The sequence below is a fragment of the Caretta caretta genome, chromosome 4 (genome assembly GCF_965140235.1).
Source record: "Caretta caretta isolate rCarCar2 chromosome 4, rCarCar1.hap1, whole genome shotgun sequence".
In the NCBI taxonomy this organism is placed as follows: domain Eukaryota; kingdom Metazoa; phylum Chordata; order Testudines; family Cheloniidae; genus Caretta; species Caretta caretta.
The window spans coordinates 153,682,837-153,696,347 of NC_134209.1; the positions used below are offsets into that span (position 1 = coordinate 153,682,837).

General features: G+C 72.3%; 1 protein-coding gene across 4 annotated transcripts; it reads right to left on the minus strand.

Annotated features, from left to right (window-relative positions):
* Positions 1–764: 764 nt before the first annotated feature.
* Positions 765–9,490, minus strand: PCGF1 (polycomb group ring finger 1). 4 transcript variants are annotated; one of them, XM_048846582.2, is made up of 9 exons: positions 9,340–9,490; positions 7,922–8,027; positions 7,035–7,187; positions 6,574–6,645; positions 5,975–6,080; positions 4,422–4,455; positions 2,704–2,787; positions 1,269–1,349; positions 765–929 (listed from the first exon to the last, which is right to left on the minus strand). In XM_048846582.2, exons 1-9 carry the CDS (start codon positions 9,433–9,435, stop codon positions 882–884), a joined length of 780 nt encoding a protein of 259 aa, XP_048702539.1. In that variant the 5' UTR covers positions 9,436–9,490; the 3' UTR covers positions 765–881. The 4 variants fall into 4 exon arrangements, with proteins under 4 accessions (XP_048702539.1, XP_048702541.1, XP_048702538.1 ...); XM_048846584.2 differs by having other exon boundaries at positions 1,269–1,343; positions 2,704–2,790; XM_048846581.2 differs by having other exon boundaries at positions 2,704–2,790.
* Between the last annotated feature and the right edge of the window lie 4,021 nt (positions 9,491–13,511).

A 13,511-nucleotide genomic window follows, 5' to 3' on the forward strand; every position in this document is an offset into this window, starting at 1 on the left:
CCGCAGCTCAACAAGCCACTCAGTGCAGGGGCCGGCCCGTGACCTGCCGTGGGGAGCAGGGCCCAGCACCTCCCCCAGTGCCCCCATGGGCAAGGGTGCCCCTCCGCCTTTCCCTAACCCAGCAGCCTGGGCACAGCCCATTCTGCCCTGTGCTCACTGCCAGGTGTGCTGAGGCCTCCTGGGGCCAGAGGAATTCAGGGGGCGCCCCCCTGCAGGCAGTGCCCCGACCCCCAGCAGCCCCGGACCTGCCGCGTTCTGCCCAGCTGCCTGCAGTACCGTGCCCACAAGAGTGGCGAATTGGCCGAGTGTGGTGAAGCCAGCCGGGGGAAGGCCCCCCCCCAGGAATCCCAGGGCCCATGACTTTATCATGGCTCATTATCTGCGCTGCAGAGGGGCAGCCCCACGGCCCCAGGCCCATTATTTCCCCATCACTCCGGGGGGCGGGGTTGGCAGGGGGACGAGACGCCCGAGGCGGCTGTGATGGTGATTAATCTATTGAGCGCAAAAGAGCAACTGGCGCTGGGTAAACGTCTCCACGCGGCTCCCTCCCTCACTACAAGGGAACGGGGGGCACCGTGGGCCCCCTGCATGGCGCAGGAACGGCTGTGTGGGAAGGGGGGCCGGGGCCGGCGCGTGGGAGGGCTGGGTACTGCCGCGGGCAGGGGTGTGTGTGTTTGTTCCCTCCCATGGGCGCTGCCTGGCGCTTGCCCAGCACGGCTCCCCTGCCCCCCTCTCCCCCGGTGCCACGCGCGCCGGCCGGCCAGGGATTTTCAACTGTTTTATTCAAAAAATAGACTCGGGCTGGGGCAGGAGGGTTTAAGTTAGGGGGGGCGGCAGGGTTCGGGGGTCTCTGGGCAGGGCAGCGCCCTCGGCCCAGCCCCCTACCTCCTCTTCTCCTTCACGCTGTAATGCAGGAGCAGGGGCGCAGGCTGCAAGGCAAGAGAGTGGCCGTGAGAAGAGCGGGACGGCCAGCGGGACCACCCCCCCTGCCACCCCCCCAGCGCAGCCAGACCCCACCAGTGCACCCCCTGCGAGCTCAAGCGAGGGAGAAGCGCCCAGCCTCCCCGGCACTCAGCAGGAGGCGGGAGAAACAACGGGCCGGACTCCGGCGGGCAGCGCCAGGCCAGGGCTGGGGCCGGCTGCGTGCCGGGGAGAGCGAGGGCCCTGCCTCCCAATGTGCCCAGTGCGGCTGCCGGGCTGCGCTCGCGCGACAGGTACCCCGGCCCGACGCCCCCCGCCCAGGCCAGCGCCCGCGGCCCCGCACCCACCTTGCCGAACCAGCGGGATAGCCACAGCTGCTTCATGGTCATGTGATCCGGGAGCACCTCGCTGCCGTAAAGGATCTGCACCTGCCACGGAGACGCTGCATCACCAGGTGGATGGGCACTGCCCCCGGTGCCCGGCCTGAGACCCGCCCCCGGCCCCCCGGTGCCCGGCCTGAGACCCGCCCCCGGCCCCTCCAACCGCACCTGCAACCCCCCACCCAGCCCCCCAGTGCCCGGCCTGAGACCCGCCCCCGGCCCCTCCAACCGCACCTGCAACCCCCCCGCCCCCAGCCCCCCGGTGCCCGGCCTGAGACCCGCCCCCGGCCCCTCCAACCGCACCTGCAACCCCCCACCCAGCCCCCCGGTGCCCGGCCTGAGACCCGCCCCCGGCCCCTCCAACCGCACCTGCAACCCCCCACCCAGCCCCCCAGTGCCCGGCCTGAGACCCGCCCCCGGCCCCTCCAACCGCACCTGCAACCCCCCACCCAGCCCTCCGGTGCCCGGCCTGAGACCCGCCCCCGGCCCCTCCAACCGCACCTGCAACCCCCCCCCAGTGCCCGGCCTGAGAGCCGCCCCCGGCCCCTCCAACCGCACCTGCAACCCCCCCCCAGCCCCCCGGTGCCCGGCCTGAGACCCGCCCCCGGCCCCTCCAACCGCACCTGCAAACCCCCCCCCAGCCCCCCGGTGCCCGGCCTGAGACCCGCCCCCGGCCCCTCCAACCGCACCTGCAACCCCCCACCCAGCCCCCCGGTGCCCGGCCTGAGACCCGCCCCCGGCCCCTCCAACCGCACCTGCAACCCCCCCCCCAGCCCTCCGGTGCCCGGCCTGAGACCCGCCCCCGGCCCCTCCAACCGCACCTGCAACCCCCCCCCAGCCCCCCGGTGCCCGGCCTGAGACCCGCCCCCGGCCCCTCCAACCGCACCTGCAACCCCCCCCCCAGCCCCCCGGTGCCCGGCCTGAGACCCGCCCCCGGCCCCTCCAACCGCACCTGCAAACCCCCCCCCCAGCCCCCCGGTGCCCGGCCTGAGACCCGCCCCCGGCCCCTCCAACCGCACCTGCAACCCCCCCCCCAGCCCCCCGGTGCCCGGCCTGAGACCCGCCCCCGGCCCCTCCAACCGCACCTGCAACCCCCCCCCCAGCCCTCCGGTGCCCGGCCTGAGACCCGCCCCCGGCCCCTCCAACCGCACCTGCAACCCCCCCCCAGCCCCCCGGTGCCCGGCCTGAGACCCGCCCCCGGCCCCTCCAACCGCACCTGCAACCCCCCCCCCAGCCCCCCGGTGCCCGGCCTGAGACCCGCCCCCGGCCCCTCCAACCGCACCTGCAACCCCCCCCCCGGTGCCCGGCCTGAGACCCGCCCCCGGTGCCCGGCCTGCCAGCCTCCTGCGAGTGGCCCAGCCCGGGCTGGCAGCGCCGGCCCCGGCCCCCCCGGCTCACTCACGTGCTGCAGCCCCAGCCCCAGGCGGTGGCACAGGACCCTGCGCAGGTGACGCACCTGGGCCCGCACCGAGCAGCGCACGTACTTCTGCTGCAAGGGAGAGCGGGGTGAGGGCAGGGCGCCGGAGGGGCACCCCCCCCAGAGTGCACCATGGGGGGCCCCGGACTGGGACAAACAGACCTCCCGGCCAGCCCCCAGCACGCACCCCCCGGCCAGCCCCCCCTGCACACACCCCCAGCCAGCCCCTGCCCCCCCCCCGCTCCCCCAGCACGCACCCCCTGCACACACACCCCGGCGACTCCCAGCACGCACCCCCCGGCCAGCCCCCCCTGCACACCCCACGGCCAGCCCCTGCCCTCCCCGCTCCCCCAGCTCGCACCCCCTGGCCAGCCCCTGCCCCCCGCTCCCCCAGGCCAGCCCCCCCTGCACACACACCCCGGCGACTCCCAGCACGCACCCCCCGGCCAGCCCCCCTGCACACCCCCCGGCCAGCCCCTGCCCCCCCCGCTCCCCCAGCACGCACCCCCTGGCCAGCCCCTGCCCCCCGCTCCCCCAGGCCAGCCCCGCCTGCACCTCCCCCAGCCAGCCCCTGCCCCCCCCGCTCCCCCAGGCCAGCCCCCCCTGCACCTCCCCCAGCCAGCCCCTGCCCCCCCCGCTCCCCTAGCACGCATCCCCAGGCCAGCCCCCCCTGCACACACCCCCAGCCAGCCCCTGCTCCCCCAGGCCAGCCCCCCCTGCACCTCCCCCAGCCAGCCCCTGCCCCCCCCGCTCCCCCAGCACGCATCCCCAGGCCAGCCCCCCTCCCCAGAGTGCACCATGGGGGGCCCCGGACTGGGACAAACAGACCTCCCGGCCAGCCCCCAGCACGCACCCCCCGGCGACTCCCAGCACGCACCCCCCGGCCAGCCCCTGCCCCCCCCGGTTCCCCCAGGCCAGCCCCCCCTGCACCTCCCCCAGCCAGCCCCTGCCCCCCCCCGCTCCCCCAGCACGCACCGCCCGGCCAGCCCCTGCCCCCCCCGCTCCCCCAGCACACATCCCCGGGCCAGACCCCCCAGCACACACCCCCAGCCAGCCCCTCCATGCCCTGGCTACTCCACACAGACCCCCCAGGGCTCCCCCTGACCACCTCCCACCCCCAGCGCTGCACCCCGCTCCCCCCCAGGCCACCCCCCCGTCCCTACCCTGGTGCAGTGTTTCCTGGGCAGGGCCCCCTTTGGGCCAGGGGCAGGGGGCATCCCTGGCATGGACCCAGCAGGAATTGGGACACGCCGATGCCCAGCCCAGGGGTGTGGGTCCAATGGGGGACACAGGAAGCATCAGTGGAAGGAGCCACCCAGCCTGCCCTCCCCCCACCCCTGGCAAGGGGCCTGGCCACTGCCTCCAGCCCCCCGAGATAGCAAGACAGGATCCCGGGGCTGTGGGGGCCTCGCACAGCGCTGGCAGGTCAAGCTCCCAGCCCAACCCCCGCAAGGGAGCCGGACAGCTGGGGGGGAGAGCCAGGCCCTGGCCAGCTGGGGGACGAGGACCTGGCTGAGAGGAGCCAGTGTCCTCACCGGCCTGCTCCCAGACGGCTGAGAGAAGGCAGGAAACACAGGCCCCTGGCCCCCAGCGTGCTGGCCCCAGCGCCCCCGTGGGAGCCAGGCAGGCTCATGGTGCCCCCGGCTGCCAGCAGACGGCACCATGTCTGCGCACGCGGGGAGCCACCCCCTGCCTGGCCTTACCTGCAGACCAGTCTTGTTCTTCTCTTTGCTGGAGCTGGGGAGAGACCAGAGGGGACGGCCCATGAGAGCTGGGCGTGCTGGCCTGGCCAGGGGCAAACCCTGCCCAGGGACAAACCCTGCCAGGGGCAAACACCTAGTGCCCACAGGGCGGGTGCAACATGGGCACTGCCTGGCCCTCTTCACAGCACCTCCCCCTGGGAGCTCCTAAACCCAGCCTCATCGCTTCCACCCCACACCCCAGAGCCCCTAGCCGCAGACACCCCCCAGCCGGATGGGACCCTGCGCTCCCCTCGTCGGCCCCGGGGAACACAGGCCAGACCACCCTGCACTGCTCCTGCTCGAACAGGAGCCGCATCTTAGAGACACACCAGCCCTGACCCTCCCTGCGGAAACGGCTCGTGGGTCACTCCCCTCCCGGCCAGCATGTGGGCTTCACGTCCCGTCTGAACGTGGCTAGCCTCAGCTTCCAGCCCCCAGCACGTGTTAGCCTGTCCTCTGCCAGGCCGAAGGGCCCTGGACCGCCACATTTCTGCTCCACGCGTAGGTGCCAACAGACGGGGACCCAGCCACCCTGACACTTCTCTTTAACTCGACCAGGCTCCCTGCGTCTCTCACTCCAGGGCAGGTTTCTAACCCTTCCATCGCTCCCACGGCTCTTCTCCACCCCCTCCAAGTTCTCAACGTCCCTCTTGAGCCGTGGGCACCAGAGCCAGACACAGGATCCCAGCAGCAGCCACCCCAGAAAATCACCCCTCGGCTCCTGCTCGACATCCCCCGTTTACACAGCTCAGGACGGCATTCGCCTTCTGGCCACAGCGTGGCAGTCAGCCACTCACCCACCACGAGCCCCGCCGGTACGGACGGCCTGCGGCCTTTGTCCCTTTCACCCTGGTGCTTGTGCCCAGCCTGCCACGCGACCAGCTTGCTCTGTGACGGACCTGCCCTCACCGCTTCCCCCTGCCCCGACCTTAGGGCCACCTGCCAACTTCACCAGGGAGGGGTCCATGGGCCGGGCAGACCAGAGCTGCCTTTGCAGCCAGTCCCGAGGCTGGGGCTTTGGGATGGACAGAGCTCATACCCAGCAGGGGGCGCTCTCCCCTCTCCCCCACTGCTCCAGTGCGTGCTATGGGGTGCTGGACTGCTGGCCGTTCTGCCTCCCGAACCCCACGTAAACCCGACCCCAGGCCCAGTAACTCCGTCCTCCGGCCCCTCCCCAGAGAGGTCGCATTAACCCTGGCGCTCTGGGCAAAGTCTCACTCCGGAATCCCCCTCGGTCTCCCTAAGGCCCCAGCACAGCCTCCATGGAGCCAGGACTCCCGCGGGCAGCTGGGGGCTATTAAACAGGCGAGTCCCACCCCAGCGCTGGCTGTGCGTGGGTTTCAGAGCAGGCACGGAGGGATCCGGGCAGGGCTGGGGGCACTGGGAGGGAAGCCCAGGGCTGGAGAGCAGCGAACTGTGGATCAGCATCGAGAGGCACGTCGTCACCCCCAGTCCAGGGCAGGGTTCAGTGACCCCATCTGCTGAGCCCCCGCCACGGGCACCGCCCCACTGACCTCTGCCGCTCCAGGCACAGGGAGACGTGCTCGTCGAAGCGGTAGTAGTGAGCACGGGAGTGGTCGAAGCTGCTGTAGGGCAAACCCATCGTGTCGACCACGGGATCTGGGGGGGACGCACGGCAGTGAGACGGGGACAGCGATGGGCCCAGCCCCCCGCAGCCAGCGAACGGGGCCCACAGGGCACGAGAGCAGCCCAGCAGACAGCAGTGAGTGGGGCAGGATGGATGCCCCAGGGAGAGGCAGCTACAGCCTGCCCCCACTGCCCCAGCCCCAGAGCCCCCTCCCCCTGCCGCCCCATCCCACCCCCCCAGCTCCGTAGAGACCCTTCCTCCACATCCCCCTGTCCTCCCCGAGCTCTGCGGAGCCCCCTCCCCCTGCTACCCCATCCCTCCGTCCTGCCCCCCCAGCTCCACAGAGCCCCCTCCCCTGCCACCCCGTCCCACCCCCCGCAGCTCCTCCCTCCCTCCCCCCCCATCGCCCTGTTCTCCCCCAGCTCCATGAAGCCCTCCTCCCCCTGCCACCCCACTGTCCCCCCACCCCCAGCACGGGGCTCAGAGCCCCCCCAGGCTAGGCACAGCGCACTGTGAGTATCGCACCCTCGCTGCTGGGCTGGGTCACTCGGTCGAGGCCACGCGACTGGTAGAACTCCCGGATCCGCTTCTCCTCGCCTGCAGTGAGAGGGGGCAGCGCTCGGCCAGCTTCCCGCACTAGGGAGGGCCCCCGGCCTCCCCCACCCCGCCCCACACACACAGGGCCCCTGGCCTCCCCCGAGTAGGGCCTGGCCCAGGCTGTGTGCTCTGGGGTGAAGGCAGCCTTGCCCTGCCCAAGCACCAGGGCTGCGGTGTGGAGCCATCGACTGGGCATCTGCCAGCGGCAGGCCCGGCCCCTTGTGCTGATGGCTCCCTACGCAGGGGCTGCAGGTGGGGCACGGACAGCAGAGCCCCCCCACCCCAGCCCCTGGGGCTCACAGCCCCCCCATCACAGCAGAGCCCCCCGGCCTCACCCCTGCCCCCCACAGCAGAGGCCCCCCCGCCCTCACAGTCACCCCCCCACTCACTTTCCTGCAGGCCGGGCACCAGCTTGTAGAGCACGTCCTGCATGACGCGGTCCAGCTTGAGGTTGAGCAGCGGCTGGGTCTCGTGGATCTTGGTGTTGCACATGGGGCAGTACTTGCTGGTCTGCAGGTACTTGACGATGCAGCTCTTGCAGACTGTGGCGAGGGCCGGGCGTCAGGGCCGGGGACCCAGCCTGGCACAGCCCGGGACGCCGTGGGCAGCAGCCCCTACCCCTGCCCGGCTCCCCACCCCGGGCCCATCTAGCCCCGCAGCCGGCTTCAGCCAGCATCCCCTGCCCCTGCCCCGGCTGGGGCCCGTGTGGTGCGGGCTGGCCCTCCTGCAGGCCCTGGGCGCTGGGCCAGCTCCCGCTGCCCTGCGAGCTGGGCACCCAGCTGATCCCCCTCCCCCAGGGGCATCTCCAGCCCACCCAGGGCGGTGCGATGCTGCCACCTGCTGGCCAGGCTCGCTGGAGCCGGCAACCCCTGAAAGCGCAGGGGTGGGGGAGAGGTGGAGGCTGGCTCTGACCACCCCACCCCGTACCCCCAACCCGCTCCCCCCACACAGCACCCCTCAGCCAGCTCCCGCTGCCCCGCCCCCCACCCCTGGCCCGGCTGGCTCCTTCACATACAGAGGGGGCTCCTAACTCTCCGGGAGAGATGCCGGCCCAGCAGAGGGAGCAGCCCGGCCCCTCTTGCCCAGGTCTGCGGCAGACTTGGGGCCAGAGGGCTCCAGAATGCAGCCCCTGGGCCAGCGACGGCAGGGCCAGGCCGGGCCAGATCGAGCAGCGCGGCCACTGGGAGCCCTGCCCCACAGACGGGTGCCGTGAACCAGCCCCGGGGGGGAGGGGCTATCCCCTGGTGCCCCCAGCCAGCCTGGCCCCCGCACTCACACGTGTGCAGACACTCGGTGATGGTGGTGGCGTCGATGAAGTACCCAGCGCAGAGGCAGCAAACGATGTGCTCGTTCAGCTCCTTCATCTTCACCTTCACCTCCTCCTGCCAGACGGGGCACATGTCACCAGGGTCCCTCACTCCCAGCCCTGGGCTCCCCCCACAGCCCTGCCGGTGCCCCTCGCTCCCGACCCGCAGCCCCCGCTAGCCCAGCCCTGGGCTCCCCCCACAGCCCTGCCGGTGCCCCTCGCTCCCGACCCGCAGCCCCCGCTAGCCCAGCCCTGCCCCCCCCAGCTCTGCCGGTGCCCCTCGCTCCCGACCCGCAGCCCCCTGCTAGCCCAGCCCTGGGCTCCCCCCACAGCCCTGCCGGTGCCCCTCGCTCCCGACCCGCAGCCCCCGCTAGCCCAGCCCTGGGCTCCCCCCACAGCCCTGCCGGTGCCCCTCGCTCCCGACCCGCAGCCCCCTGCTAGCCCGGCCCTGGGCTCCCCCCCAGCCCTGCCGGTGCCCCTCGCTCCCGACCCGCAGCCCCTGCTACCCCGGCCCTGGGCTCCCCCCCAGCCCTGCCGGTGCCCCTCGCTCCCGACCGGCAGCCCCCTGCTAGCCCAGCCCTGGGCTCCCTCCCAGCCCTGCCGGTGCCCCTCGCTCCCGACCCGCAGCCCCTGCTACCCCGGCCCTGGGCTCCTGCCCCCCGCAGCCCTGCCAGTGCCCCTCACTCCCGACCCGCAGCCCCTGCTAGCCCGGCCCTGGAGTCCCCTCCCCCCACATCTCTGCTAGTGCGGCCACCGTCTTGGGGGGCCAATCCAGCGGCCCTTGAATCTCCACTTCTGGGGCTGAGAGAGGGACAAGCGAGGCCTACCCCCACCCCCAGATCAGCAGAGCAGCTCTCGACCCCTGGCTCCTCCTGACCCATGTGCTGGGGTGGTGCCCGGGAGCCCGTTAGGCACAAAGCCCCGGGGGACCCTGCGCAGGGTACCCACCAGGCTGCCCCAGCAATACGTGGGTGCCCCAGCTGGGCAGGAGGGAGACCCCTGTGGACTGTGGGGGGCAGGGACTGGAGAAGGTTCCATGACTGGGCTACTCCCCGCCCCGTACACCCGCCTGTGCCTCCCCCAGGCGACATCACCTTAACTCTGCCCCAGCCCGGCTGCGGGCGGGGCCTGGCCCCTAGGCCCCGCCCCCTGGAGCGGACTCAGAGTCCCCATGGCGTGGACACGCCTGCTCACGGCTGCGCATGCGCACGGGCAGCCCTCGCCCCGCCAGACACCGCCTTCAGGGCACGTGCGCACCGTCACTGGTGCGCATGCGCGGCCCTGTCCGTCGCCCACTCAGGCGCGGGAGCCCCTCTTCCGCCCGCGCATGCGCCTTGCTCTGTCCGCCCCGAGGCGCGGCCGCTGCTGCGGGAGCCGCGGCGCCTCACCTCGTTGCGGAGCGGGTCCATCTTGTAGACGGCCTGGAGCTGGTTCCGCAGCCGCATGGCGATCGCCATCGGGCCCCCCTGAGGAGGAGACGCCATCTTAGAACCGTCTCCCACCCACTTCCGGGTTGGGGCGGGGCCTGTCCCCACGGCAACGGCGAGAACTACAGCTCCCGCCGTGCCCTGCGCGGCCAGGCCGCCCGCGAGCCGGGGGCGGGGCACGGAGCGGCTGGCGCGGTGCAGGCCGGGAGCTGTAGTCCCCGCTCTCCGCCCGCGGCAGGCCGGGCGCCCCCTGGCGGGCCGGGGGGGTAACAGCGCGGGGGCCGTGGGACCCTCCCCTGCCGCGCGCCCCGCCCCCCTGCCGGGTGTCTGCGAAGGCGCCCCCAGCCCCCCCCGGCGCCCCCCGCCCCAGCCCCCCCAGCGTCCGGGGGGGAACCCGGCGCCCCCCGCCCCAGCCCCGCCCAGCGACCCGGGGGGGGACCCGGCGCCCCCCGCCCAGCGACCCGGGGGGGGACCCGGCGCCTCCCGCCCCAGCCCCGCCCAGAGACCCGGGGGGGGAACCCGGCGCCCCCCGCCCCAGCCCCCGCCCAGCGTCCGGGGGGGAACCCGGCGCCCCCCGCCCAGCGACCCGGGGGGGGAACCCGGCGCCCCCCGCCCCAGCCCCCTCCCCAGCGCCCGGGGGGGAACCCGGCGCCCCCCGCCCCAGCCCCCCCAGCGTCCGGGGGGGAACCCGGCGCCCCCCGCCCAGCGACCCGGGGGGGGGAACCCGGCGCCTCCCGCCCCAGCCCCGCCCAGCAACCCAGGGGGGGAACCCGGCGCCTCCCGCCCCAGGCCCCCCCAGCGCCCGGGGGGGAACCCGGCGCCCCCCGCTCTAGCCCCCTCCGGCGCCCCCCGCTCCAGCCCCCCCCAGCGCCCGGGGGGGGGAACCCGGCGCCCCCCCTCCAGCCCCCTCCGGCGCCCCCCGCCCCAGCACCCCCCAGCACCCGGGGGGGAACCCGGCGCCCCCAGCCCCCGCAGCGCCCGGGGGGGGACTCAGCCCCCCCCAGCGACCCTGGGGGGGTAACCCGGCGCCTCCCGCCCCAGGCCCCCCCAGCGCCAGGGGGGGAACCCGACGCTCCTGCCCCAGCGTCCGGGGGCGGACCTGGCGCCACCCCATCCCCCCCACCAGCGCCCCCCATCCCATGCCCGCACGGCCCCTCCGCTGCCCCCCACCACAAGATAAATAAGCCACAAGGGACAGGAGAACTGGCTAGTAAAGGACAGTTTGGGGAGCAGCTGCATCCCCCCCATCCTGCCTCACAGCCCCCTGGCCCCCCCAGCCCTGCCGGTGCCCCTCACTCCCGACCCGCAGCCCCTGCTAGCCCAGCCCTGGGCTCCCCCCTAGCTCTGCCGGTGCCCCTCCATGGGGGGTGACCCGTGCATGGACTCCTGTATCAAGCTGGCCCTGGTTTGGTCCTGAGGACGCAGGGTGGGGGTGTTGGTCTCACTGTCTGGGGGTGTCAGTTGTGGGGGGGTTGAGCTGCCCTGCCTAGTCTGGCAGGTGTGGGGGAGGGAGCTCTTCTTTGGGGGCCCTGGAGGCCAGGCTGGTAGCAGGGCCTTGCCGTGGCACTGGTGTGGAGCCCTGGCGGAGGGGGTGGGGGTGGAGGGGGGAAGGGCCTCTCCCTGCGCTGGGGCCCCCCCACACTCTGGAGCATCTGACCAGCCATGCGGGGAGGGGAGGTCACATCTGCTGGGCACGTTCCAGCCCACGGCCCACCACCAGCCAAACCCGAAGGGCGAGCCCAATGTCCCCCCTTCCAGGGCACCTGGCGTCACAGCTGGAAGCCAGGGTGCCTCCCCCTAAGTGGGGGGGAGGGGCAGTGAGGACACGTCTGGGTCTGTGCCCCCCCCGGCTAGATGACACCTCTTGGCCCATCTGGAGCGGCAGTGGGGGAGGGGAACATGGGGGGACCTGGGAGAGACTGAAACAGCGATTGTGTGTGAGATACAATCTGTGCCAGGCAGAGAGTGGCTCTAATGGTCAGAGCCGGGGTGGGGAGCTGGGAGCCAGGGCTCCTAGGTTCTTCCCAGCTCAGGGGTGGGAGGGATCCAGTGGGTTAGAGCTGGAGGTGGGGCTGGGAGCTAGGCCTCTGGCCCTGACTGTGACCTTGGGCAAGTCCCTTGCTCACTTGGTGCCTCAGTTTCCCCAGTTGTATAATGGGCAGAGTGGCACTCAGGGGACCTGGGGCAGAGTGGAGCTGGGAGTGGGAAAGGTGCTGGGCTTCCTGTCTCTCCTTCACCCCTGTGGGTGGCAGACCCCTGGCCCGGCGCGCCACACACGGGCCAGCGGGGGGCAGGCTATGTCTGGGCAGGGCTGGGGGAGCTGGTGCTGCCCCGCCGTCGATCGGGGGTGCAGGCGGCGCCCCACACACAAGGGCGGCTTGTCCGTGCTCAGGGCTGTCACGTCGCAGCTCAGCCGCCGAGCAGAGCCCCAGGCTGCTGCCCTCATCGGGGCTACCCAAGGAGCTCGCCCCAGTGAATGGCTCATTGTCCTGCCCGCTGCCAGCTCCTTCCGCCTCACTGGGAGCGGCCCCGGCTGCCCGGCCTTGGCTGTAGGGCCGTGACATGGGGCTGGGCGGGGGCAGCGCTCCCACTGCCCCACGCCAGCTGGCAGAGCCATGCACCGGGCCGGGCAGCAGCCACAGCCCCATGGGTCCTGGGGCTCTCACAGGCCTGCAGGTGCCTGGCACCAGCTCCTGCCTTCATAATGCTTTGTGCAGGGACAGATTCCCCCCCCACCCCCGACGCTCATCCTGCCCCCCACAGCTGATGAGCAAGCCCCTGACATGCGGGTACCTGGGGGGAGGATGCTGGGACCCCCCCCAGGCACCCCCATAAATTCTGCTGCTGCCTGCAGGGGCCTTGGGGGCTGGGCTGGGGGAGGGGCAGGGCAGCACCATGGCACTGTTCCCCCCTGTGCAGGGGCGTCTCACCAGGGAAGGGTCCACCCCCAATCTCAATGCCCCAGATGATCTGCCTCACTTGGGGTCACTACAAGCGCCATGGCCTGGGCGGGGGCTCAGGAGGGGGGGCTCACCAGCGCCCCAGGAGGACAGGGCCAGGCCAGGCTGCGGGGCCAGGCTGTGACCCTGTCCCAGGGCCAAGGGGAGCAGTGGGTGGAGCCATGTGGGAACAGGGCCTATGAGGGCTCTGGCCTGGCAACATCAGGGCCCCAGGGAGCAGGGGAGATGGGGAAGCAATGGGATGCTAGCCCCACCCCCGTTCCCCGAGGGCCCCCCATCTCCCCCAGGCTCCACTTTGCTTATCTTGGCTCCACTGACGGCTGCCAGCGCCGCGCCCCGGTGACCAGCAAACCGCTGTGTGGAGAACGCGACCGGGGGCCTCTGCCAACCCCGGCTGGGCCCCCGCAGGCCTGGCTCCGTGGGACTCACCGGGCAGAGCACGGGTGACCCAGGAGGCTGGAGATCGAGACTCAGTCTCGGAGGCGGGGACTGGAGGCTGCAGGGCCGGCCCCAGAGGGAGGGTGGGGCCCTTGGGAGCTGCCCCACTGAAGGGGCCCCCAAGGGGCTGTTTAGAAGCTGGCAGTGGCACTGATCCTGTGGCTCAGTGACACACATCACGGGCCCAAGACGCGCACGCAGGCCCTATGCCTGGACTGAGCCCCCCGAACCAGGGCCAGGATTTTCCCATTCCTTTTACAGACCACCACAGAGGGTGAGGCAGATGGGCTGCAGGATTCTGTAATGCCATTTCCTGCCGTCAGCTCCTGAAGATGGTGTTGCACATCTTCCATCTCTCGGGAGAGTGCAATCTTCCTAGATCTCTCCATGACAGGTTCTCCCTTCGGGGTGCTGCCTGGAACTGGGGTACCACTGAGCCCACCTGATCCACCAGCCTGGGCTTCCTCTCACGCTGTGCTGCTGTGACAAGCTGCCAAGCTCTCCAAGCTGGCACTTCCACCAGCATTCGCACCGGTAGGGACACACCAAGCTGCAGCTTCACACAGATGCTGAGATCAGCTCTGCTTGGCAAGGCTCAGGTAAGGAACTGCCCAGTTACTCAAGTGCACAACAGCCCCCTTTGAAGGGTAAATCCAGAATTATATCATCTTGCTTTGTACAGAGACCTGTACAGCACAAGCTCATGAAACTCGCCCCGTTCCCCAGTGTGGAGAG

Bases quoted from the DNA above. Each gene is read 5' to 3' on its own strand.
- PCGF1 (XM_048846581.2), bottom strand. From the start codon at position 9,435: ATGGCGTCTCCTCCTCAGGGGGGCCCGATGGCGATCGCCATGCGGCTG. The intron at 6,081-6,573 runs GTGCGATACTCA...CGTCCCCCCCAG, and splicing joins GACCCAGCCCAGCAGCGAGG to ATCCCGTGGTCGACACGATG. The intron at 1,350-2,703 runs GTGAGTGAGCCG...TCTCCGTGGCAG, and splicing joins TGGGGCTGGGGCTGCAGCAC to GTGCAGATCCTTTACGGCAG.